This window comes from Rhynchophorus ferrugineus, unplaced genomic scaffold (assembly GCF_030347505.1).
Source record: "Rhynchophorus ferrugineus isolate W39M unplaced genomic scaffold, kcgeb_rfMv2 rfM3, whole genome shotgun sequence".
In the NCBI taxonomy this organism is placed as follows: Eukaryota; Metazoa; Arthropoda; class Insecta; order Coleoptera; family Curculionidae; genus Rhynchophorus; species Rhynchophorus ferrugineus.
In genome coordinates, this window is record NW_027472582.1 from 25049108 (window position 1) to 25075573 (window position 26466).

At 30.7% G+C, this 26466-nt stretch overlaps 4 protein-coding genes across 24 annotated transcripts in view; 2 read left to right on the plus strand and 2 right to left on the minus strand.

The window, feature by feature from the left end:
* Positions 1-5: 5 nt before the first annotated feature.
* On the minus strand, positions 6-1332 carry LOC143192911 (uncharacterized). 14 transcript variants are annotated; one of them, XM_076398730.1, is made up of 4 exons: positions 1207-1332; positions 661-717; positions 511-596; positions 6-378 (listed from the first exon to the last, which is right to left on the minus strand). In XM_076398730.1, the coding sequence occupies exons 3-4, from the start codon at positions 592-594 to the stop codon at positions 223-225; spliced, it is 240 nt and encodes a 79-aa protein (XP_076254845.1). In that variant the 5' UTR covers positions 595-596; positions 661-717; positions 1207-1332; the 3' UTR covers positions 6-222. The 14 variants fall into 14 exon arrangements, with proteins under 14 accessions (XP_076254845.1, XP_076254842.1, XP_076254846.1 ...); XM_076398727.1 differs by having other exon boundaries at positions 511-599; XM_076398731.1 differs by lacking the exon at positions 1207-1332 and adding an exon at positions 1053-1172.
* Positions 1333-1685: 353 nt separating this feature from the next.
* Cdc23 (cell division cycle protein 23) lies at positions 1686-5104 on the plus strand. The gene is made up of 6 exons (XM_076398716.1): positions 1686-2545; positions 3677-3856; positions 3913-4077; positions 4127-4373; positions 4446-4650; positions 4809-5104. The coding sequence occupies exons 1-6, from the start codon at positions 1786-1788 to the stop codon at positions 4944-4946; spliced, it is 1695 nt and encodes a 564-aa protein (XP_076254831.1). The 5' UTR covers positions 1686-1785; the 3' UTR covers positions 4947-5104.
* A 1710-nt stretch (positions 5105-6814) lies between these two features.
* On the minus strand, positions 6815-19800 carry ctrip (E3 ubiquitin-protein ligase ctrip). Of its 8 annotated transcripts, none has more exons than XM_076398712.1 (33): positions 19699-19800; positions 18682-18935; positions 17962-18567; positions 17773-17897; positions 17491-17672; positions 16483-16731; positions 15980-16192; positions 15731-15921; positions 15118-15306; positions 14941-15063; positions 14681-14888; positions 14414-14620; positions 14183-14359; positions 13913-14123; positions 13531-13788; positions 13280-13472; positions 12944-13218; positions 12796-12890; positions 12673-12741; positions 12081-12410; positions 11795-12025; positions 11610-11741; positions 11404-11554; positions 11181-11317; positions 10925-11124; positions 10655-10867; positions 10407-10601; positions 9073-9258; positions 8832-9020; positions 8633-8770; positions 8109-8252; positions 7877-8054; positions 6815-7818 (listed from the first exon to the last, which is right to left on the minus strand). In XM_076398712.1, the coding sequence occupies exons 2-33, from the start codon at positions 18850-18852 to the stop codon at positions 7622-7624; spliced, it is 6363 nt and encodes a 2120-aa protein (XP_076254827.1). In that variant the 5' UTR covers positions 18853-18935; positions 19699-19800; the 3' UTR covers positions 6815-7621. The 8 variants fall into 8 exon arrangements, with proteins under 8 accessions (XP_076254827.1, XP_076254828.1, XP_076254829.1 ...); XM_076398713.1 differs by having other exon boundaries at positions 12673-12890; positions 17962-18293; positions 18357-18567; positions 19699-19798; XM_076398714.1 differs by having other exon boundaries at positions 12673-12890; positions 17962-18293; positions 18357-18567; positions 19731-19789.
* A 515-nt stretch (positions 19801-20315) lies between these two features.
* LOC143192913 (retinal guanylyl cyclase 2) overlaps positions 20316-26466 on the plus strand; it is a 190139-nt gene continuing 183988 nt past the window's right edge. The window contains exon 1 of the mRNA XM_076398735.1: positions 20316-20420. The gene's annotated coding sequence lies outside the window, so the exon portion shown is untranslated. The remainder of the gene's footprint in view (positions 20421-26466) is intronic.

Genomic DNA, 26466 nt, shown 5'->3' on the forward strand with positions numbered 1-26466 from the left:
CAACATTTAGCAAATTTTCTTTATTAATATAACAAATAAAAACATTACAAATTATTATTAACCATCTACAAATTACATTCTGTATGTGTATTACATATAATACAAATAAGAATACCGGTTAAATTACATTTCCTATTCTTAAATGTACATATAACTAAAAAATAGCTAAACAAAACACAAAATAATATGTAACATAACACAATACTTATTGGTACTTAAAATTTATTTCTCTGGACCTTCAACACCAGCTTGTGTCATTAAATCACCAATATTTTTTTCCAAGTCATCTATACGAGTACCCATTTCATCTATGCGTGTCAGTATTTGATCTGACATATTTTGAAACTTATCTTGTATGGTTTGAAGTAAACTTTGAACCTAAAAAATGGATAACATGAGTGGATGAAAATTAAGTACATTTTCAATGTGAGCGTTTAACAAAATTTGCTTTCTAATTATTTAATTATGTTAATATACCTTTTTTAAGATTTACAGAATATTTATACTTACATATTGTGTTAATTCTTGTACATTTTTAGGATCGCCCGCGTAGTTTTCGGTATCGTTATTCATGTCGTCTTTCACATCTACCATTACTACTAACAAAACTCACAAGCTTGAAAACCGTACCAATTTTATGGAATTAATTTAATATCTTACCACCGACTGGTACAAAGAGGGGAGGATTTGTTTGTTGTTGCGTGTTTAGCTTTCGATCTAAAATAACAAAAGGCAATATTTTACCTGTGTAGATAGTGTTTATAATGATATTTTTATTTCCCTATTGTAGTAGGAAAATGTTAAAATATTTCGCTATATTTACCAGTATTAAACCATTAGCAAGCTTTGTTATACCATTCAAGCTTAACAAAGAAGAAAATTGAAGGTTATGGAGAAAATAAAACTAAGAAAATATTAACATTGGGAACAATCGAACAATCGACTGAAAACGATAGTCAAAAAACTAGCGACTGAATATAACAATTACATTGTGGAAATATATATATATAATTAAGTATTATATTAAGTTGTTAACCTTTGCCTCACCTCACCTCCAAATTCACTGCTTTGATTTTATATAGCATACATTTACTTATATTTAATTCTACCAATTTGTCAGTATCAGTAAGTTATTTTTACAACTGAATTAGTTCATAACTGATATAAGATAAAATCTTCATATTTTTTCATTTAAAATCAACTAACCAAGTAGTTAATTTAAAAATGTCCTTCTTTTTCTCTTCAAACATGATTAATATTCAATCACTAATCTAATACACACTAGTAAACACGCAGTAACGCAATATACAATAATGAACATAGAAAAAATTGTGATACAGCACACAACTTTTATTATCGGAAGTCTAAACTCATGCATAGAATAGAGAAATATCTCGCTATTCTAAGACCTCAACTATCTGCTTCTCTTGGATGCTGCACCGTAAAGATAGAAAAAATAAAAAATCGTAAATGCCCACCATATTGTAAAAAAAATAAACGGTCATAAATAAACGATTATACCCGAAAGGTAATTAGGATTATAACCGAACGCACAGGGTTTTTTTTTAAAGTAGTAAGATCAGTCGAACAAAAATTGCGACTAGAACAGTCGAAAATAAAAAGTAGTCAATTACTAAACAGTCGATAGTCGTATTCAGTCGATACTTCCCAACACTACTTATAACCTATATATTTCAGTTTAAGTACCAATATAACCTAATAATAGATTTTAAATAAATGAGGAAGCTTATACAGTAATCCAATATTTTTGCCTAATAATTCATAATGAACGATTTTAAGATAGATTTTAAATCGATGAAGTATGAATTGCTTACAGCTATTCATGAATGTTCGGAAAGAGGATTGTTACAAAGTGTTAAATGGCTATCAGAGTTAAATTTTGCGTTAAGTCACGTAATTATTAAAGCTGATGGAGAATTTAAGACGTTAGATGATTCACCCAATGAAACTGCCGCTTTTTTATTGGCAAAATCCTATTTCAATATCAAAGAATATGATAGATGTGCTCATTTCCTAAAGAATTCTCATTCTCCTAAATCAAGATTTTTATATTTATATTCAAGATATTTATCCATAGAGAAGAAAAAGATTGATAATATGACGGACGTTAATTGTCCTCCAAATCCAACTCAAAATAACAATTTAAAGGAATTGTGTGCAGAGTTGAAAAGTGATTTTTATGATAATAAACTAGATGGTTACTCAATATACTTATATGGATTAGTTTTAAAGAAGTTAGGATTGAAGACATTGGCAGTAGACATTTTTATTAAATCTGTACAAGAACAGCCAATGCTTTGGGGGGCTTGGTTTGAACTGGGAAAATTAATTAGTGACAAAAATAAAACTTGCAGTAATCAATTACCAGATCACTGGATGAAGTTCTTTTTTATGGCCCATACAAATTTAGAACAACTTAATAATGAAGAAGCTTTGCAAATGTATGAAGAGCTGTATTCAATGGGTATACAAAATTGCACCTATATAATGTCACAAATAGCTCTAGCATATCATAATATGAGAAGTAAGTACATGTTCTAAAAAATGTTATATTTAATATATTAGGTTTATAGTTACTTTTACATATGTTAATTCATCATAATGTTAATTACAAAAATAATTATTAGAAACTAAAATCAAAGGATCTGTTTTGTAGAGTTCTCCTGTGCCCTGTATTTGATATATTTTTTATTTGAAGATACAAGGCTTTTCCTAGGCATCCAAATTCTTGTATATATGTAAATTCGCAATCATTTTCATGATTTAATTGATACACTATGGGAGAACATACCTTTACAATGAGATTTCTTATATGTTTAATTTCATTCATTTGTTGTTTTTGATAATCTGCATGAAAAATGTTACATTTGGCTACCAATGTGTTTTGTAATTTTGAGCTTATGTGTTTAATATTTGGAATTAGATAAGATATTATAACATCTTGTCCTAGACTGCTAAGTCCTTTAATAGCACCATAAGTAGTAGTAAGGCTTTTTGTTGAATCTTCAACTCCACTTTTATATATATTAATAAGCCTTTCTTTGATATTATTAATATTGTTGCTATATTTCTTACATATGGATGCAACAACATAGGCTGAAAAGTCTCTTAGGGTCCAGTGGTTATCATAATAGTATTTAGATATCTTTTTTGCCAAAATACATGATAAAATAGGTGGCAATATTTCATGAATGTAAGGTTTTAAGATCAAATTATTATTACTAACTAAACTTTTTGCCATTCGGACAGCATAAATCAACAAAGTTAAATCTGCCATTACAATGTTCTGGTAGATTGTTTCTTTTATAAATATGCATAAAAAAGGTTCAATTAGGGATATATGATAATCAGTTGATAACATTTTCAAACATTCACTTCTGATATTTTCATTATAACCAAACACGCCCTCAGTAATTTTGATAAAATATGCTTGTTCTTCTTTTGATAGATAATGAACAGATGAAGTCATTTTTAGCCAAACAACATCCGATTTTGCACATACCTTTTTGCATTTTAAAATACTTAATTTTTGGTTTTTCATTTTTTGTTCTGTCATTATTTCTTAATAGAATTTTAAAAATTGTCAATGTAATATCTTCAAAGGCCACTTGATCTATATGACTCCTTTATTAATAAAAATACGAATATTTTTTAGAATTAGAAGACGCCATAGAAATGTTCAAAAAAATTTTAGAATTTGATCCATATCGCTTAGATAATTTGGATATTTATTCTAACTTACTGTATGTTTTGGAGAAAAAAACGGATTTGGCGGATCTTGCTCATAAAGTTGCGAGTATAGATAAATACAGAGTCGAGACATGTTGCGTAATAGGTAAGTTATTCACATTTCCATGTAGCAGAGTTATAAATGTAACAGTAATATTTTAGGCAATTATTACAGTTTGCGTTCTGATCATGCTAAAGCTGTTCTATACTTTAAAAGAGCTCTTAAACTAAATCCAAATTTTTTATCAGCCTGGACACTTATGGGCCATGAATATATGGAGATGAAAAATACAAATGCTGCTATTCAAAGCTATCGCTATGCTATAGGTAATAAATTGAATTATATAGATCTTCTATAAACTATTCATTATTTTAGAAGTAAATTCTCGGGATTATAGGGCTTGGTATGGTTTGGGGCAAACATATGAAATTTTGAAAATGCCTTTTTATTGTTTATATTATTATAAACAAGCTCAGCAATTAAAACCTAATGATAGCAGGATGATTATTGCACTAGGAGAAACATACGAGAGGCTTGATCGAACAGAAAATGCTTTAAAATGTTATTATAAAGCATGTACAATGGGTGATATTGAAGGTTCAGCATTAACTAAATTGGCAAAGTAAACATATTACATTAATGTTTAATAAAAATAATCTTACAGGATTATTATTTTATCATTATCATTTTATAGACTATATGATAAATTGGATGAAATAGAAAATGCGGCAGCAGTTTATATTGAATACTGTTTAAGAGAAGAAGATAGAGATGATAAAATACCAGAGGAACAAAGAGATTATTATAATGCTCTTCAGTACTTAGCTAATTATTATTTGAAGAAAGGGAATTTGGATGATGCAAACACATATGCATATAAATGTATGGAGTGTGAAGAGGTTGGTTAATTTTATAAATAATATTAGATTTTATGATTATTGAATAGGTTAACTACATAAAAAATAATGATAAACAATAACCTAATGGTTAGATAGTAAAACTTATAACGTTAAAGAGATAAAATCGAGAAGTTGTGTTCTATTTTTAACGTTTTTAGACCAAAGAACAAGGAAAGGCCCTTTTAAAAGCCATTGCAGCAAAAAGAATAGAACAAGAGGATTTAGATCCTGAAGCTGAGGTGAATATGTCAATTGTACAGGAAGAACTGTTTTCATCATCAAATACTACTTTATAATATTTTAATTATTATTTCAAATAATTATATAACTGTAAATTATTAGGAAAATAAGGTGCAAATACTCTGCATGAATTGATTGAATAATTGATACTTTATATTATAATATAATAAATTATATTGTACTTGCCTAATTTTTATTAAGTAAATATGGAAAATTAGCAAAATATGATTATTGCTCTAAAGCTATTAATTTTAAGAAAGTCTATATTTACTGGATTGATTTAACAAAATGTTTATAGGTTTCTGACACTAGCATTTTTGCTTGTGTCTAATGGTGGGTACAGACATGAGTATTCGGATGGAGCTGATCGACGCGTTCACAAAAAACACATGCGTGCGCAGGGAATTGGTCTACGTTTTACCTTATTTTCATCAATGCGCCGAATATTCAGATTCAGTTATTTACTTGACGAAATTAAATATCGTACAAATTGGGTATTAGTGCAGCTTTAGACTCTGATGCAATATGCAATGTAATCATGATCGGTCACTCATATATGTACATTTATTACTCTTGGATAGGATTAATCTGGAGTTTGCTCGCCGAGGGAGCAAATTGTTTAAGGTCTCGTGCTTAAAATATTTATTACCGACAAAGTTTTGATTTTGTTTGAAGTAAAATTAATCGATTACCTCTTACTTCGTTTTCCCAAGGATATAATTTGGGAGAGGAAAAAAAAGAAAGGCTCTTGGAATTAGAAATAGTACAATGTACGATAGAATTTAGGGTTTCTTGAAATGTTAGAGTAGCAAACGGAGTGGTAAAGAAAGGGGCATACCAAAATACTACACATTTAAGAGCTCTACCTCTTCGCAGTCGAGAAGGATCATTTACGCATTGGATTAACATGAGGTCTTATGGATGGAATAGATAAAGTAGAAAAGTTAAGACTGTTACGTCCAGAAATTAATGACTATTTAGTAGGTTTAGGAATACTATAAGACAATTGAATTCAAAATCAAACATTATAACGAAAAAACCTACATTATTAACATATGAGCTGGAAAGTCGGGGCCCTAACACATAGATGGCACTAATTTTATTGCATTCACCGCTTTTTCAGTTAGTACTTTCAAAAGAAAGCTATTAAAACTTCATGATATTCTATTCATAAGTTTGTGAGTTATTATGCTACGAGTGACGCTACTTTTATTTCCAAAACAATGGATCAAAAAAAAATTACTGTTTTTATTTTTACACTGTTTCTTATTGGAAGAAATACCGTTTAAGCGAAGCAATTGCTGGAAAAGTGTCATAAGGACTACGCTCCATCAGAAACAACAATAAAACGTTGGTTTGTTGACTTCAAAAGTGGTCGTAGACACACCGATGGTGCAGTGGACGTACAAATGAGGTGGTAACACCAAAAAACAAAAAAATCCATAAAATTGTTTTGAATGATTGAAAAGTGAAATTGCGTGGGTTAGCTAATATCGTAAGTACACCAAAACAACGTGTTGGTTTTATTTATATTGCATGTACATTTAACTATGAGAAAGCTCTGTTCAAAATCGGTACCGTGTTTGCTCACTGTTGGCCAAAAAACAAGAATGTGTTGATAATTCTGAGTAGTGTTTGGTCATGTTTAAACGTAACCGGAATTTTTGCGTCGATATGTGACAATGGATGAAACAGATACATCACTTCCCTTTGTAATCAAAACGATCATCTGGCCTAGCTTGAATCAAAAGATAAATCGTTTTAGAAAAGTGATATTGAAATGTTAGAGCGGCGATAGAATGATTATTTGGCTCTTGTTGGAGATTACGTTGATGAATAAAGACAATTTTGAACAAAAAAAAAAACGGGTTTTCTTTGTTACGTCGGTACTTTTCAGGCCATGTTATAAAATAAAAAGCTGTAATCATGTATACAAATTTATTGAAACATAATCTAAAATTAAAACTACATGCAATTTCATTTAAATATAAAGCCGAGGCATCATACCCGACAAACTGTACATTTGGCAATTAATATATTTCTCAACAGCCGATTTCTTCGCCGACAAATAAAATTTTCTTCCAAATAACATTACAAATAATCTTAAGATATCTAAAATATAAAACACAATTGTAGTATTGTAATGAATTTATTAGAAAAACACTATAGTTCTCCGTTCTGCAAAGAAACCAGTAATAAACGTTCGTTGCCAATCGATATGTCACTATAAAAAGTGTCCATTGCACATCAGTTAATTCCCGAATAATCACCATAATATCGACGCGCCATTAAATTAACTGAACACTAAATCAACAGAACACACATATATAAGCTAAGTGTTTGTTTTTCAATAAGACACTTTCAACCACCGTCCGAGGATGGCTAAAAAAAATATATCAGTTGTTTACAAATGTACTATTATTTGATATAAAATTTTTATCAAATTTTCTCCGCCTTTACGTCGAGAATAAAATATAATAGCTGGAAACAATTTTGATTATTTATTTACAAGGAAAAATTATATATTTTCAGAATGACTAACTAAATTGGGTCTCAATAATAAAAAAATGTATTAAAATATATTCCAATATCCCATAGTCAATATTTCCTGGGAATTTTAATACGCCACCTATTATATTTTTCTAAACTTGTCTTAAAACAAAAGCCAATTAAATCCGACGTTATTCTATAATTAATTGATTTGTTATAAATGATTGGGATATATGTTTTTTTACGATAAATAGAACGAATGCTGGCCTTCTGATGCGGCAACGTTTAGTTTATCTCTCATAACTTCGACACTTGAGTAATCGGGCAGCTTGAGGTAGTTGACACATGTCATCACAGAAGGAAGGAAGTCGTCTGGGTTCATGTTAGGTTCCAACGTTTTCCGTACAACAGTTAATGGAGGAGACAAAGCTTTAAAACCTATACAAATTTTAATAATGAACGTCCATAGGTTTGTGTAAATATTAGAGCCACTTACCTCCTACTGGTAACCTTGGACTACCAGTCAGAAATTGCACAAACATTCTCTGTTCTTCCCTATCATACGAGCTTAGAACATCAAAGAGGAATCGAATGGCTCGGGAATCAGCAGTATATCCGTGATCCGGTCTACAGCACTCCATAAGAGTCTTCACATCCCAACCAGAGACATTATCCTGTTAAGTTAAATTATTATACTATTGTTTATTAAATATCTACTATAATACTACCTTTGGGCTACCACAGAACACTTGTTCAAGCTCGTCAGGTTGGAAGACGCGTAAATTCCGTGAAGGAAATACTGAATCAAAACCTTCACGTAAAGCTTCCATTTGTCGAGAAACGCCTTCAACCAATAACCAATGTGATAATACCTGTGAAAACAAGAATGTTTCCTATATTAAGTAATGCTACATCAATAGAAATTATAAAGAAATATAGAACAGACAAGATAGTATACAGGATTCATTTTCCACACATGTTTTGTTGATGATGAATGAGCAATATAGTCTAAATAACTATCAAGGGTCACTAGAATTGTAAATTTTACTTAATTGTAAGTAATAGCAGTATAAATTAATTATCATTAATGGTGTGGAATAAAATACCAATAGAAAATTGAAAAAAATTATCAAACTGTAGTAAGTTTATTTTATTTAGCATTAGAACAGCAGTCAATAGAGGAATAGAAATGGATTAATACTTCAAGTAAGATTATATTCCCTATAATGTATTTAATTAAAGTGTGACTTACCTTTACATATTGATGTAAGTTATGTATAGTTAAATGGGTATTTTTGCCATTTTTAATAAGTTCGACATTGTATCCAGGTATAACAAAATCCAATCCTAAATCTTCAATTGAGCAACCATCATAGTGAAGTTTTTCAACCTAAAAAAAGAGTTTATTAGATATATTATATTATAAAAGAGAACAATAATATGATACTTACAAGTTCAATTTTCTCTTCTTCTGGTAAATCATTATTATGTAGTATTTCATCTCTTTCTCTGACAATATCTTGCATTTTTCTAATTGTCACATACAATTCAGGGTTAACATATCGTAAATCAGCTATTGTTAAGCACGATTCCTGACCTAACAGCCACCGATAAAATGTAAGAGAAAATGGAAGATCCAACTAAAACATTTATTATTATATAAAAGACCATAAAATATATTTGGCTATTTACCATTCTTGAATCCATCACAGCCTTTGCCATAAATTTTCCTAAAAATCTGAATTTGCTTTTAATTTTTGTTATTGGACCAAGCTTAGCTCCTCTACCCAATGGACATGGGAATAATCCTGACTGATTGTGGATATATTCACTTTCACTTTGATTGGCATTTGGAGCATACCATAAATCTAACGAATGCTAAAAAATTTTTTTAATAAATTTAATAAATAATAAGAATAACATTACAGACGAAAATAGTATAACCAGTAATATTTCTTTAAATTACTTGTTCTTTTCATAAATTGTGCTTCATTTAAAGACTATGATCATCAATTAATCATAGTTACTTTGAACAGTTTATTGGATTATTGAAGCAGAATTTGCACTATCCTTATTCAAGGCGATTCCGCGTGTAATGCTACGTTGGCTGGATATTTTAGTTCAAGATTGAATAAATGTAAATAGGTTAATAGGGATTATTTATTAATTTTAATATTTACGTTATTAAAAAGATAGTTCTGAAATATAATTTGTTTAATTTTTTGGGAATTTGAAGCTTAGCGAATGGCAAAAAAGTATGTGGTGTTGTTAAGGCGGATTGATTATTAGTGTTTGAAAGGTGGTATGCATTTGTCTGTGAAGGTACAACTCACACTTCCACTTTGATTATTAATTGATTTAAAATATTAAACAAATGTTTAAATTTTGAGTTAACATGCGAAATTTATACATTGCCATACTTAAGCTTTTATAAAATGATTACTATTTTAGACTTCTTTTTGTTGATTTGTGTGACTATTGAGATAAATTAATTCGTTTTTAAAATAATTACTTTACAAACATTAGTTAAGCGTATAAAAGCTCGCATGCTAATTTAATTTCAGTTATAACGATATCAGGAATTTACAGATGCTTTTTCACATTAAAAAAAATCAAATTACCATTTGCCCAAAATTATTACTACTGAACCGTTATGATGAAAGTGAATGAATATATTCTTATTGAATTGTTTTTACCTTATATATGAATGCACAATTGCTTAATTTTACTAATAATTCGTGTAGTATACGAATTGGTGATACTTGGTAGTTTGATGCCAACTCATTGGTAGTACTAATGTTTATATATTTGCAAAGTTATTAATATTAGATCACCGAAGAAGGGTAAAGCTTTGATATAGCAAGCCTAGTTACATCTGATACAAATTATCCAATAGACGTAGAAATTGCGCTTTCTTGAAATGGATGTGAAGCTACTTGAAATCCAGTTTGAGCTAATTAAAATGGTTGTTTTTATAGACACAAATCCAATTTTAAACTGTTAAAAAATGCAATAAAACGACTAACCTTTTGCAACTCTTTGGAAACTAAAGCGTAAAATTCCAATGTAGGTCCCAAGCCAGTACCTACTTCGTTTTCATATTGCACTTCCAATAAAGCTTTGGATCCAGCTAGATCTTGCATTACTTGTTCAGCTTGTTTTAATATATCATCCCTAGAAATTGTTCGCTTCCGACGATCCAATCGAGGTGTTACCCTTTCCTACAAGTAAAATAATAATAAAGGCTATTTTGTCCATTTACTACAAAATATACCTGTGAATCACTGGAACTTAGCTCTGGACTCATATCCAATAATCTCTGAAGAGCTCGGTCTCTATCAAAAGAAGTAGCATAAAATAATAACTGCCTTGTTTCAAAAGGAAACAGGAATGGGCAAACTGTTGCAATTTGATGTAACCAATTAGGCAAGTTTCCAGTCATGATTACTAAGGGATCTTGTAATTGCCTACTCGCTTTTGCGGCAATCTGAAATAAATTATAATTATGTTACTATGTACTTTTTATGAAAAAAATATTACTTACTTTTGCATTGATAAATTCTGAATTAGGTAAAATAGGTTTATATTCCACATTAGGATATAAATAGTTCCAATATGAATTCAATGCATTCAGAATTCTAAGAAGACATAAAACTTCTAATGATGCATCTTGAATAGCCACTGATTCAGGAAGATGGATTGTTAAATATGGCGCTAATGGTGATTGAACTGTGGGTGTTATACCTAAATATATTATATAAAATTATTCACTGACACTATATACTAATATTTTATTTTACCTTCTATCCAAAATTCATCACCTTTTCTTCTCGTGCTTTTGCCTGAAGAACCTTTACCCTTTCGACTAGAATGATTCCATGGATTATTACTTGTACTAGATTTATGGCTAGCAATGGGAGGTTCTTCTTTTAAAGGCCTGAAAATAGTTATAATGAGTATAATAACTGTTAGTTTTAATATAATCACGGCAAGTGCTATTATTAGGTAATAAAATATACCAACCGATAGTAAATTACATGAGTTTGAACCCATATTCCTGCATTTCCTAAAGGAGTCTCATTATCAGTATCAGTTTCGCTTTGATCATTCCCATTATTTGAAAATTGTCTTACAGCTTGATAAACTGTCATGTTATATGGAAGAACATTATTACCTAATGATAATTAAAAATGTAATTAGGAAAAAAATATATATATAACAATAAATACCTATGAGAAATTGTAACTTATGCCTAGTACCAGACTGTGATATGCCAACTGCTGCTAAGGTATCATCAATGTCAGTGTCTGAATCGCCATCATCACTTTCAGTACTATCCTTATCCCTCAGTCTTCCAAAACCTAAAACGAGTGCAATTAAATATATTGTAGTGTAATATTCTAAGAATACCTACCTCTAACAACTAGATATCTTTCAATCGCTTGTACTAAAGCTAGAGGATCAATTTTAACTGTACCACCTTTCCACTGCTTCAAATTATTACACTCTGGATGTCTTTGTAAATTACATTTTAACTGGTGTGTATTGAAGAATTTCAAAGCACTTGTTCCACCTCTTCCAGCCCCAGAATTTGCTGGTAAATCATGCACTTTTACAGGGAACTGTTCAAGTTGCGATACACAACCTGAATACATATATTTAATTTAGATATAATATCAATCTAAAGATATATACATTACCGTTTAATTTTTGAACTAATGCTCCCATCCAGGTTGAATTTATACTGTTTATTTCTTTAACATTATATTCCAATGGAAAATCAGCAAAAACGTTGAGTAAAATTCTCAGGCGTTGTTCCCTATCAAAAGGACCATTGACGTCCGCTAAATACGCTAGTAAGGCTTTAATAAGACCAGAATAATTAACTTCAAATGGAGAAATATCTGATTCGATTAAAATTTCCCTCAACTCAAGCAATGCTTCTGCACATTTCCCTGTAGGTAATTTATCAATGGCAAACTTTAATCTAGTTAGAACTGTTGTGGCCGGATGCTGCTCATCTTCATGACCTACAATAATTTATATTTTATTCCTTATTTCTTTTAAATTCTTTTTTTATTTTCTTCAGTTTATATATATATATATATATATATATATATAATTTGTATGGAGAGGAACGATGTTTTGATTACTACTTCAAATCACAAACACAGAGATCTCCAATATTTATGTTAGGAAAATTATTGTTAGGATCTGCATGAAAAAGCCAGATCAATCATAATTCTCCTTAGGTTTAATAGTTAACAAAATATAAGTTAAAAATATACTTACTTGAATATGCTTCAATAAATTTATTTGCTTGTTCCCTTATCCAAGATCTTGTCTTTTCTCTATTTCCAGCTGTAATATGAGAATTAGATGCAGACTTAGAAATATTAGTCAAGGAATCTTTACTATAATTTCTCTCGTTTGTTGAATTTACGCTTCTACCCCATCGGGCCGGATTTAAACTTTGTAGAAAACTACTTTTAGATGACGAACCAGTATATCTAAAAAAAAGCATATGATAGAATTTAGTTTGAAATTATTTAGAAATTATTACCTAGATCTTTGGTTTGCTGCGGGTGTGGTAGAATTAGCAGAAGCCCATGATGCAGCTTTACTAAAAAAATCCTGCATAAGCGAAGGAGAAAGGGAAACATCGTCTTGTCTTGTTTTAGATCTATTCGCATTACTAACTCCTGTTCGTTTAGCAGCTCTTTTCCTTTTAAGAACATCTCCTAATCTCACGGTTGGGCTTGGCGAGCGTACATCACTATCCTGTAACCGCGTTTCTGGTGTCGAAGTATATATTGCAGAGGTTAAGGGTGTATTAACCTAATTTAAATAAAACAAATGTTTTTGTACATTTTTGATTACACTAATAGAAATAACTTACTAGTGATGCCGATCCATTTGCAGTAACCTGTAAATTACTTGTACTGCTACTAGAGGGTTGAGAAGTGCTTGGTTGAGATTCGACTGCTGATAAAAATGATGCAGAACTACAACTGGCTGATTTAGGTGGGCTAACGCCAAGAGGAACCTCAGGATCTGCTAGTCTATTAATTTGATGAAGAACTCCCTCCCTCCTAAATTATTAACATAATCAGTCAATTACATTAACATTTTAACAAAAATTAATACTACCTAAAATGGACACCAAATTCGTCAGGAAGTTTATTCATTAAAATTTCAGCCATTTGTAGAGCGCCAACAACAATCCTTAAATCACTGGAAGCCATCATTCCAGCTAGATGACTACTCACTATTTGGTTTTTTAATACTTCCTTCAATAGTTCTGGACTCGCGTAATAAACCATTCTCAGCAAAGCTTTTAGGCACTTACAACGCACTGCTGGACCAGCGCTTGAGGAATATACTTCATATAACACAGAAAATAGTGATCTACAATGTATAAAACTTCATATATTTTAGTGAATAACATAACCTAAAGCAATATATTATTTGTAATTGAGATTTTAGTAAAATTATATGAATTAATGTCAGTACTTCATGAAAAGTATAATACCTAATAAAAGATGCAGCTAGACCACGTTCTTCGCGTAAACAAGCCACTCGGGCATCACGACTAGCAGAATTAGGCCTATTTGAGGATTGCATTGGTTCTAGTGCTCCCATTCGGTTATTTGTTGGGGTACTTAGTCTTTGTACAGATCTTGCCGTTCCAGTATCTTCGTTAATTTGTTGCATAGAATGAAAATCAATTGTGTATATCCTACCTGTAAATAAAGCAAAACATTGCTTAATTTTAAGTAATCAATTATAACAATTTTTTTACCTAAAGTATTTAAACTAACTTCATCTTCACCATTCTGATGTGCTGATTCAATAATTCTTATATCTACTGGTCCATATGAATGCCACCAGCCTCGATCATCTTTCCACTGCCAAATAGGCTGATCTTTTGCTATAACTACTTGTTTTTCTAACAGAGAATCCACTGAGAAAATACCATCTGGGAAATAATAGCTTTTACAATATATATAATACACAATATTATATTAAGTACCTGTAGGCAATTTTGGCATAAGTTCGCCAATTAAACAAGTTATTTCAAACAATTCTTGTGGCTGTCGAGGAACAAGCTCGATATTGTCTTGGTTAACTTCTGCCGATCCAGTCAAAAGATATAAAAGGGTCTCAGCTATACTTTGTTTCAATAGCGTTAAAGCTAAATCAGGACAATTTGCGCACATTACAGATAGCATTCTTAAGACTGGAATAATAAACATTAAATTTACTTTTATATAAACAATATTTTTCATTTTATTTATACCTGTTATAAACGTTCCTGTGCTTATTATAGGCGGCGTTACTACCAACAACTGCTGTAGGTTGGTCAAAAGTTCAGGACTGGCGATTTCTTGCAATCTAGCAGGCTCTAACTGAAAACTATCAACAATTCTTGAAAACGCTAAACATACACTTTCAACACATTTTTTATCCTGTTGTGTGAGCCTAGAGGCAAGTAAAGGCAATGAGTCCTAAAATATAAATAGTTAAAAATTGATAAATAATATATCGTTAAAAACATACTTGAATATACTGAAATTCTTCCGATGTTAAATTTATGCAGCAATTCGCGGTAACTGCAAAAGCATTTCGTTGAGCATTTATTGGAAAAAAATCTAAATATGTCAGACAAGCTGAAACTCCCCTCTAAAAAATGTATATGAAAAATAACGTTTATCAGAACTATAACTAAATACATACAGCCTGTAAAATTGCTTTTGCATGTCTTCTGGAAAGCATATCCAATGCGGTTAATGACTGTTCTGCCACATCCATACACTGAATTACTTGTAATTTTTCCAAGAAAACAGGAACAGCATCAACTACTACATTAGAAGATCTTGGTAGGGCTTCCATCATGTAAGTTAGAGCACGACACGCGTGATTCATCTAAAATACAAAATTAAATAAATAAAAACGATACATTTAGGGAATAAAATATTGTTTGCAAAAGCATACACAGTCAACCTAACCTTAAAAAGAGACTGCACCTGGTATGCAAATATGTTACTTTAGGCATATTTAAAGGAATATCAGAAATATGGCTATTTTGTAAACAACCCTCATGATACCCATATATATATATATATATATATATATATATATATATATATATATATATATATATATATATATATTATATATATATATATATATATATATATATAAATATACATGCCAATATGATATATAAGCTAACTCTCTCAATTTTTTGTATAGTAGATTAACAATACAACAAATTGATCGAATACTAACCTTTAACTGATCTAACAAGATAAAAGTAAGAAAAAGAAATTACACAAAAAAAACTTACAATATCAAAGTTATGTTCCATTTGAAGAAGATTAATAAGGGCTGGAACAACTTGTTTAACTGGAAATCCTGTTAAGATTTCTTCATTCCCCATTACCAATACTTGACACATTTCAATTACGGCTTGTAATTGTTGTCCCTCATCACCAGTTGCTTGTAGACCTGGTAATAGGGCTTGAGCTCTAGCGACAGCTGAATAAAATATAAAAATATGAAAAGACGTTTTTAACATTAAATTTTATGAACTTACAGCTATTAGATCCCATACTTCGATGTAGTAAATGTTGCATTCGAGGACCTAAAGCTCCAAACAAATGCGGAGGAAGACCTCTGGCTTCGAGCAATGCTTGCAGACGACCAACTTCACTATCGTCACTTTCAGAATCAGCTCCTGGTCCTGACGGAGCACCACCTGTTGGTACAGCCTGAGATGCCTCTTGAGGTGAAGGAGGCTCATCTGTAGCTAAAAGATATTATTAGGATAATTACTAAATGCTCTAATAATACCTAAGCTATATTCATCCATAAAAGATAAAAAGCTAATTAAACTTGATTGACTATCCATTTTTAAAATAATTTGTTATTTGTGTTAATTTTTAAAATATGACAACTTGTAAGTGACATTTGTCTAAGTGACTTGATAAAAAATATATTTATTGTTTAATAAATAAACAATATTAGATTACTGATATGTATTAACCGGAAATTTGAAGTAATGTTAACCTAAAGTTATCCTTTTGGAAATAAACTTACCTGACAGACCAGTATTCGGCACGTCAGCTAATGGCTGATCAGCTGCCATTACGCGAGTATTTTGTGGTGCGGGTAGCAATGCAGGTGGAGGGGGCTGAATTTGAACTTGTATTCCACTACCTGTTTGGACACCACTTTTATGCGTTCTACCACTACTACTAACGGTTCTTCGGCCGCTTGCTGCGCCCCCGCCGCCGCTAGCGCCGCCACTCGAACTGGCACACGAACCCGTTGTTGACGTACCTTGACCTGCCGAGAAATATCCGTGTAATAACGTTACTATATACCAAGCGTTAGCAATGTATATTTATATTCAACAATGAATTTTGATAATTGGAAACAAATATTGTATCTATGCACGTATTACTTCAAACTCTGATATTTTAGTACCATAAGAACGACCGTGAAGCCAAACTTACACTAATGCAAGACGAGCAAAATGTCTTACTTATATTCAGATACCTGCAACCCTTATAATGAGGTTAGGTAAAGTTTTATACAGTACACCAATATATTCCAAGAAATAAAAATCAATTTAGCTAACCTATGGATACATGAATACAATAGATAGTAAAAATTGAAATTGCTCTAATAAATATTTATTACTTATAATAAGAATAAATGTAGAATCCTTTTATAGATAAATACAAATTACATTCAATTTTAAACTGATAAAATAGCTCAGGGCAACCGATATTTACGCTATTGAGTTTTAATTACATTCTTAATGAAAAAGGAATCTATATTTTATTACGCATAAATTGCACTATGCTAAAAGGCGATTAGATAAATACTATGTATTTACCTGAAAATACAATAAAATAATAACCATTAAAACCTTTTCCCCAAATAATTTAATTTCAGACCCAAAACTATCAATAAAACAAAATTAGAAACTTCAAAAGCATGAAACGAAACTTACAGCTTAAATCTATTAATATATTTTACCGTTGTAAAGTATAGGGTATAGTAACAAATAATAGAAAATTCGAAAAATAAAATTCTTACCTTTGCTGCTTCTTGTGCTCCTCCTTAAAATAACGCCACTTCTATTAAGTCTAGGCTCCGATAAATTGTCCTTTATGATACCGGAATTAGTATGCTGTGGTGATAAAGCCACTGGCCTTAGATTAGTGTTACTGCTATTCGCTGCCCCCAGTGCTACTAATTCTTTTTTGCTAGGTACAGGTCTTATAGAAACAGAATATATGATCAATTACAATTTATGCATATGATTTAGAAATATATTGAATATTTCTCTTTGTAACGGATCATGTAACTCATAATTACCTTTTCCAGTTCTGTTTCGATTGTGGTATTTTGCTTTGATAACTTTTGGTAGAGCTTGAGAATGAACTAGATACTACTGAAGAATCTTGTGTTCTAGACTGGCTGCGCAATGGATATTTATGAAGCTAAAATAGGAATTACATACATATACATATATATAACTGTATAAAGTAAAAGTAGTGAATTTACTTGTGGATATGTATTGTTTAATCCTGATGTACTTGCTTCAAAACTCAACGTGTAGCTTAATTCAATATTTAGACTAGATTCTTTATGTTTATCAGTTTTATTCTTGTGTTTCTTTGAATTACTCTTGGAATCTGTGTCGCCTTGAGAACTGAAATTAACCTGATCTTTCTCGTTATCTTTGAATTTATGTTCTTTAAGATCCAAGTCTTTTTCCCTTTTATTACTTCTGCTTTTACTTTCACTGTGCTTATTATTAGAATCCAAATTTTCACTTGTTATTAGGTGATTTTTAATTCTCTTGGGATTTGGAGATCCTGATGATGTCGATGGTTCTGAAATTATCAAGTTATCTGTATCTTTTGGTTGAGACTTAGATTTTCCCTTATCTGCTTTACTTTTTTTTCTTAATTTGTGTTCAGGACCTTCTAAATCTATCGGTGTTAGATCAATAGGGTTTGATCTTGATGAACGTCTAGGATATAATTGATTACTATTATTTTTTATGACCTTATTTGTAGAGCTAGATGCTAAGTCTTCTTGAGCCTTAGATTGTGAACTTGAACGCTCCCTTTTATTACTTAAACCAAATGATTTAGTTGTTTTAACCTTAAAGAAATTTCATTGACATTAAAGGTATGTTAAAAAATGTGTTGATACCAAATACATATTATTCATTCATCAATTTTATTAAACATTTTTTGACTCTTATATAGTAATTACCTTTGAATTTCCTCCTAATTTGTTTACTGAACAGTTATTTCTTGTTTGTGAACTGGAATCTTCCTGGGAAGTTTTCCGTAGACGCTTGGCCTCAGATCGCAGCTGCGATTGCAGCACACGCTTACGGCGGCTAGTGCTTGCAGCAGCGAATGTGTTAGCTGGATCTGCCATAGACGAAGCGTTTTAAGCTCCTCCACTTACTGATGACACACATTCCCTTATAATTCAACGATCTCAGAGTTGTTTAGGCTTTGCTAAAAGCAATAACTTATAATACGTGATCAATCTATTAATCTGTATGGTATTTTTTTCAAAAACAAATTTTAAATAGCTGTTAAAAGCAAATAATAGTCAGAACTTTGAAATGATTACTAAAAAACAAAATTTCACCCTACTTGTTACTTAGCTGACAGTAATTACTACTAAGATAAATCACACATGAAATTATTATATTTTGTTATTAATAAATAAATAAATACATATTAGTATATATATATATATATATATATATATATATATATATATATATATATATATATATATATATATATATATATGTTACATACTATATGTACACATATCTTTATAAAATATATATTCCAATTATCTGTAACTAGAAAACAAAGACCTAATGGGTGTCACTCTGAAATGCGACATTGAATATCAAAATCAAATAAAACTATCAACGAGTGTATCAGACAACTACAAATGCTTTACGAAAAAATCTATATCTTTTTTGTTGTACCTCCTATTAGTTGAATCCCTTATTGATAAAAATCCTATACTTTTTTAAAGCGTATTTGGCAAATATTACTCCTAAATATTCAAATTTGATTAAATGAATGAATTTTCAACAACCACGTCAAGTTATACCAAGGCGAATTGTAGCCATGACAGATTATAAATCCCTATCACACCACACAAAGAATATTTTAGATTTCATTTTCAATACAACAAAATCACCTATTGGTACTCATCTATAAAGTCTACATTAAAAAAATGATTGTAATTACTTACTTAAAATAATTTTTCATAAATATTTCACTTACAAAAACATATGATTTCCAGTTCACCATTATGGAAGTGTATGTACTGTGTAATGATAGGTCTGTTTTTACAATAACAGTATGACAGCGGCATCTATAGGTCGGTTTTACAGTTTTCTAAATACAGAAAACATATCATCTATTAGCCCATATCATCTGTGGGCTAATAGATGACGACAGTAGTTCTATATAAAATATTGCCTATAGTGTTTTGATATTATGCGGGATATTTATCTTCAATTTGTTTGTAAATATTTATCACTTATTAATTAAATAATTGAAACTTTATATTGTTACTACATATAAATACTTTAATTATTTAATTTTTAATTTAAAAATTGTATGTTACTTTTTATTATAATTTCGTCAGTTTTTCACATTTGTGTTTGTATAATCTAATTAGACATCATCAAGTCGAAATCATTTGAGCCCCAATAGTCATGTTTGTTGTCAGTGATCGAATATGGCTATTCCGACCCTGTGACATTAGGGATCGATTTATCCGTTGCTGGTCCAGGCGTCTGGCACTGGAGCCGTGCGGCGTCCCCAGCTGTATATTCGCGCTTTCAGTCCTTGCGATACATCGGTTCCGTTGGGTCTGTGATCCTTTTTTTTGCAGGATCGCAGATTTCGTTCGTTAAGTTGCGACAATTGAAAATATCACACATTGTTAATTGAAGCTTATTTCTGAAGGTAAGCTGAAATAAACATTGTTTTTATCGAAGCAAAATGTAACAGCAATAATAAATTTTTTGTATATAGTTGCTATTAAGTTTGACCTGTTTGCCTATTAAGTTTTTTACCTCAGTGCTTTATGTCAACCTTTAACTATGTTAGTTTTATTTAATAAAATTAAAAGTCATATTGGAAAAATTTTGGATTTTAATAAATAAATACTTTACCGTTCTGTTATATGATTGTTATTTTATATAATAAATATTCCCTTAAATGATAACGGAAATTTAGTTAATTATAGGTATTTTTTAAAACTCTAAATATAAAACGTTTTATTTTAACGGTTTATTCGGATGATTTATTATTATTATGACATTTTATTATCACAATTTGGCGCATTCTTTAACACGAGCTGACAATATATTAAAATCATAAAATCTAAACATTTTCTACTATTGGAAAAACTCAAATATTTTTGTTATTATTTTTATTTTGCTTAATATATGTCTAAATTTTAATGCCGGATTTTTCATTTTTATTATTTTATATTACGTTGCTCTTTTATTTTTCTTTATGTGAGTAATATTGTTAGTGCAATGAATTTATTATTAAAATTGGTATCCTAATTAAAAGGTGTTGCAATCTACAATATCATAAATCACAATGGTCAGCAAGATTATATCAAACAGTAATGCTTGTAAAAAATTATACTTATTAGGAGAGAGGAATGCGATTCGATGAGATTCGAATGAATTATAAAACTCTTATAGCAGAGTTGCGAAGGAAAAGTTGTGTATAATCGTCAACAAATGTGTAGCGGGAGCTAGATGAAATAGCACCACCTTACCATATCGGATTATATAGCGACGAAGTCGGTCAAGCTCCCTGATAGATATATTTTCAGTGTGTTTTGATTTTTAAAAATCTAACCAAAATGTGATACTACATACATAGACAATTTACAAACAAAAACAAAACGAAAAATTCAAGTTATAAGTGAAAGTAAAGTTATAAATACGACAAAATATTATGTAATTAAATGCCCAATTCATTGATTTTTTTTAAATTTTTTTCTTAGGCAAAAATTAATATTCAAATAATTTATAATTGCCGTTTTGGTTCTAAACCCAAAAAAAATTAATTCTTTTTTACAATCTAACCGAATTAATTTATAATTATAATAATTATATGAAAAATACATTTAAAAAATGCACATTTGCAGTGAAACTGTTCACTGATTGGTACTAGGGTTGGGCAGTATTTGAATTGAACACCTGACAGTAAATTTTGTAGAAACTCTAAAGATTAGAAACTCTATTCTAGGAAAAATTAAAATATCTATAATTCTTCTATAACGCCTTCCCATATTTGTTTAGTGCCATCAATTTTAAAGGATCTATTAGAGTTCTAACTTATCTTGATATATTGAAGGTAAACTTTAAATTCATCTCTGTTGATATTGCATTAACTTCATTAAACCAAAAATACAATCACACCTCATAATAACTTTTAAAATTTGGTCGTGAAAATCATTATGGATTGGACAGTTGAAACACTAAAAATGTTTGTGTTTTTTAAACATATTTAGATTTTAGAGTAATCTGTGGAACTACTTAATATAGAATGTAGACAAAGTTTTTTTAGAAGACTTTTTTAGAAGTTTTGTTAAATAACCTGAAATAGAACTAAAATACAATATTAGACTCTTGTTCTTCACAGAGCAAAGTTCTCTGGAACTGAAAATATAGACTCAACTGGTGATTTAACAACCTCAAGTGGTACTAGATGTCCCGTTAAAAAAGAATATAAGTTATCTAGCATGTTCATCTTCTTCACAATTTTCTCCGGGTGAATAATGTAAAAAGACTGAAGTGATGATGTGGCCCTTTAAAGATTTCTCGAACATACTAGGTGAAGGATGCTGTTTCTACCTCCATGACCTAACATAATTCTTTAAGCAATCTTGGTTAAGATTTGTTAAACCAATGCAGTTATTTGTAAATTTAGACGAAATAGATTTCTTTAAGGTAATAAATCCCCTAAAAAAAGCAATTAAATTTTTAATTGATGGCACTGTAACAAATATTTTCTTAACAATACAATCAAATTTAAATATACAATAACTCTACTATAAAATTATTGAACACTGATTGTTCTAAAAAATATTACAAATATTTTAGGGATATTTTACAATTAAAAGTAATATTTATTACTACTAATTATCCAGTTATCTTAATTATTACCTTCTTGTAAGACTTTTTTATGCAACAACGTAAAACGAAGATTTCTTCATCTAAACAAAAACCAAAACCTTAACACAACAAACTTAAAAAGGGACGGCTATAGAAAATGCTGACTTCACACAATTTGATCGACCAATCACGTTCCATGTACAGTGGCGGCACCATGAATTTAAACTACCCAATCACAATTTGCGATCGCAGCGCTACATTTGATTGAACTAAACAAAACCTTTCCCCAAGGTCGCCTACACCGTGAAATTTCTGTTTTTTCTATGATTGGAATGCACTAATAGTCTTTCAGAGTACTTCGTACTAACACTCCGAATCACACTGGTTATGGATTCTATGGGGATATCACGCTGAATCAGTTTGTTGGATACGTAATATGGGGCATCGGTGATGACTGGAGGATATCTATGTTAGATTTGCTAGTAGTACCCCACAGTTCAATACCATAGGTCCAAATGGGCTTAAGTATTGACTTATAAAGCAAAACTTTATTATTTAATGATAATTTAGAGTTACGCCCTCAGCCAATACATTTGGTTTAGTCTAAGCTCAAGCTGTTTGCGTTTTGTAACTATATGTTTTTTCTATGTCAAACGTCGATCGAAATGCATTCCCAGATATTAACGTTGTCTGCTTGTGGAAGTTCATGATTATTCAATTTTACTGAGGGACATGTTCTTCTGCAAAGAGTGAATGTCACATGGGCAGATTTTGTCTCATTTGCTTTGATACGCCACGTTTTCAACCAGAATTCAACTTTGTTGTTCAAGTTGGAGGTTTCTTGTGGTTGATATTGGATCCTCGTGTGATGATAAAACCGTTGTATTGTCAGCATATGTTGCAACAGTTGTGTTTCTTGAGGTCGGTAGGTCAGCTGTATACATAAGATATAACAATGTGCCAAGACACTGCCCTGCAGAACACTCGAATATATTGGGTGTAGGTCAGTGTATTCGTCACCCTGTTTGACAATAAAATGTCTCTCTGTGAGGTACGATTTCGGCAATTGAAAGTGCGTATGGGGCAAAAGCTTTTTCAATTTAACATGCAGTCTAGTGTGCCAAACCTTGTCGAAGGCCTGAGAAATATCGAGAAATGCAACGGAGCAATATTTTTATCGTTTAAGTTTTTGTTAATTTAGTTGACTAATTATTTATAGATATTAAAATTATTATATATTTCTCGGTAGCCGACACCCGTAATGGACAGAATCGAGCACAGCTGCTACCCACACCGGTTTTCCCCCTCCTCATAAGCCAAAGAACACTCGAGCATCGAATCCTCTAGATCGGAATTACGTGCTAAGCTGAATAATAAAATTACGGTTTTTATTTGATTCACCGTCGTATTTTGTATGTTTTATTTTATTTATTATTATAATTTGTATTTTAATTAAACCAAATCATGTATTTTGTCCAGCTCTGGTTTTCACACCATAATCGAACAACTTTATTCTTAATATGACTTCTAAGAGAAAGTTGCAGAATTTGCTTTAACCATCGCACTTAGTAAAAAGACAGAGTGCAAATCTCGGAGCCACACAGATAAACTGGCAAAATAAGTGTTCTAGGAGTGGGATTTTTGTTTTGATTGTAATATTTTCACATTTCCACATGCACCTTTTTAGAGATGCTCTAGAAAGCTTTTGCGGATTGGCTGATTTGGTTTTTTAATTTAGCTCTAGATGCAACTTTTATTGTTGTATTACTGATCCCAAGTTCTTTAACTCTTCTATTTGTCCTAACTAAATATTGTTTACGTTTTCAATAGCAGCCGATCCGTTAGTTATCAATAGCTTGGCCTTTCTTATTAACTTTCAACCCATATAGCTCTACAATGCGAATTACATCATGTAGATTTTTTTAAGCTCAACGTTATCTTTGGTGATGTCAGATTATATCAGCGGCAGATCAGCGTATAATTTAATCATTTTTGCATAATTACATTCACTATTATGATGAAAAGCAGATAGACGAAAATTAACCTATCGATCGAATATCAAATAAATTCGACTAATTTAAGTAACCATCGTAAGATGCTTGATAAAGTTTAATTATTTTCATGTTCACACGCATAACTTCCAAAGTTGCCAGATATACAATATGAAATAATAGATCTATCGCACCAAAGTGTGAACTTTTATGTTATTAACGAAATAAGGGAAAGCCAAGTACTACTCCATAATTCTAGATTGCAATCCTGAAGTAAATAAGGTTGGAGAAAATAACTTCCAGACTAGATAACTGTATTTATTTCTAGTTGAAATGTTTTTCATATTCAGTACAGGAATAAGTTTTGAGTTTAGTTTTTGTATATACGTTTTTAAGATAATTTATAAATACTTTTTTATCGGTAATGGTGTGTGTATTGGAGGTGTATTAAACACTGCCATATGTCTTTGATGGTATAATGGTTATCATATTATACAGAGAATTGTTACAGTACTTACAGGAAGTTAATAATATGACCAGAAAGCTTCAAGTTTCGATTTGAATTGCATTAAACATCCGTTAGAGATTTTTCAACACTATAAGGAAGTTAGAAATTTGGTTACAAATTTACTCATGAAGAATGCAAATTTCATATGAGGTTTTCTGTGTAGAATGTCTAGTAGGAGAGGAGGAGAAACCTAGTAACATACTAGCATAGGGCTTTTCAAATGGCGGGTAGATGTTTATAGCCTGTAGTGTCCATGTTGTTTTGTCCGTATGTGTTTAGCCTGAGTTTATTATTTACTGATTGTGTCAAATTACTATAATAAATTGCACTATTGAGCAGCATGTAACAATGATAAAACTTTAATTATATTATTAAAATTGCCTGATTATGTTCTTTAAATATCGTATATCGAGTAACCCCAATCCACATGTTCGCTAAACGGCAATGTGCCCAGAATAAGTTTCTGTTTGGTGTCTTTTCACTTTTTCATCTCTTAACATAAACGATAAACCCTGAACATTTACAGAATTATGATTATCGATAATTTGAACAAATGAAATGATATGGATATAGGCACCATGTCGTTCCAGTTAAAGTTGAGATAAATCAGATAATCAAATTTTAGAGAATATTTGACAGATTCAATATAATTTTTAAGAATATCCTGAACTAATTTCATGGTGCGCGTGAAAAGAAATCACTTAATCATTCAGGTCTTAACCTCAATATTCAATTTTCATTAAAAGGACAAGTAAACTGAATTGGATATTCGTAGGGCTTTAGAGATGAATCAAGAAATTTAGCGATGTTATTTTCTTTTTGGCAAATTTAGAAGTGAATTTATTATATTATTTAATAGGCGTTTGCATGTATTTTGGCTATTTTAATGGCAATTTACATCATGTTAGGCAAAAAGCAAAGCAGATCAGATTCAAAATCAAGTAACTGTACCAGTTAGTCGCAAGATGTACTCAAATTGACTTAAAATTAAAGACTAAAATATCAAACCAACTAGGAATCCAACGCTGCCAAAACAAAGTTCTACGATTAATTACCAATGCTTATCCCTACGTAACCAACAAAGAGCTGCACGGTAATCTCGAAATCAAATAGATTTATGAAGTGATCCAAGATTTCGCATTAAAACATAAAAAGAGGTTACTAAATCACAGAAACGTGGAAGCACGCAGGATAACTGGACAATACGCAGGATATCAGAAAATTGAAGCGAATTAAACCACATGTATTTGTATAGTGCATAAGTGCTACTCTTAACTTAGGTTAACTAGTTTCATATTATTTTAATTTGGGAAATGCATCCTGATGTATTAATCTCGTACTCACATTGCTTGTGTATTAATGCAAGTACAACA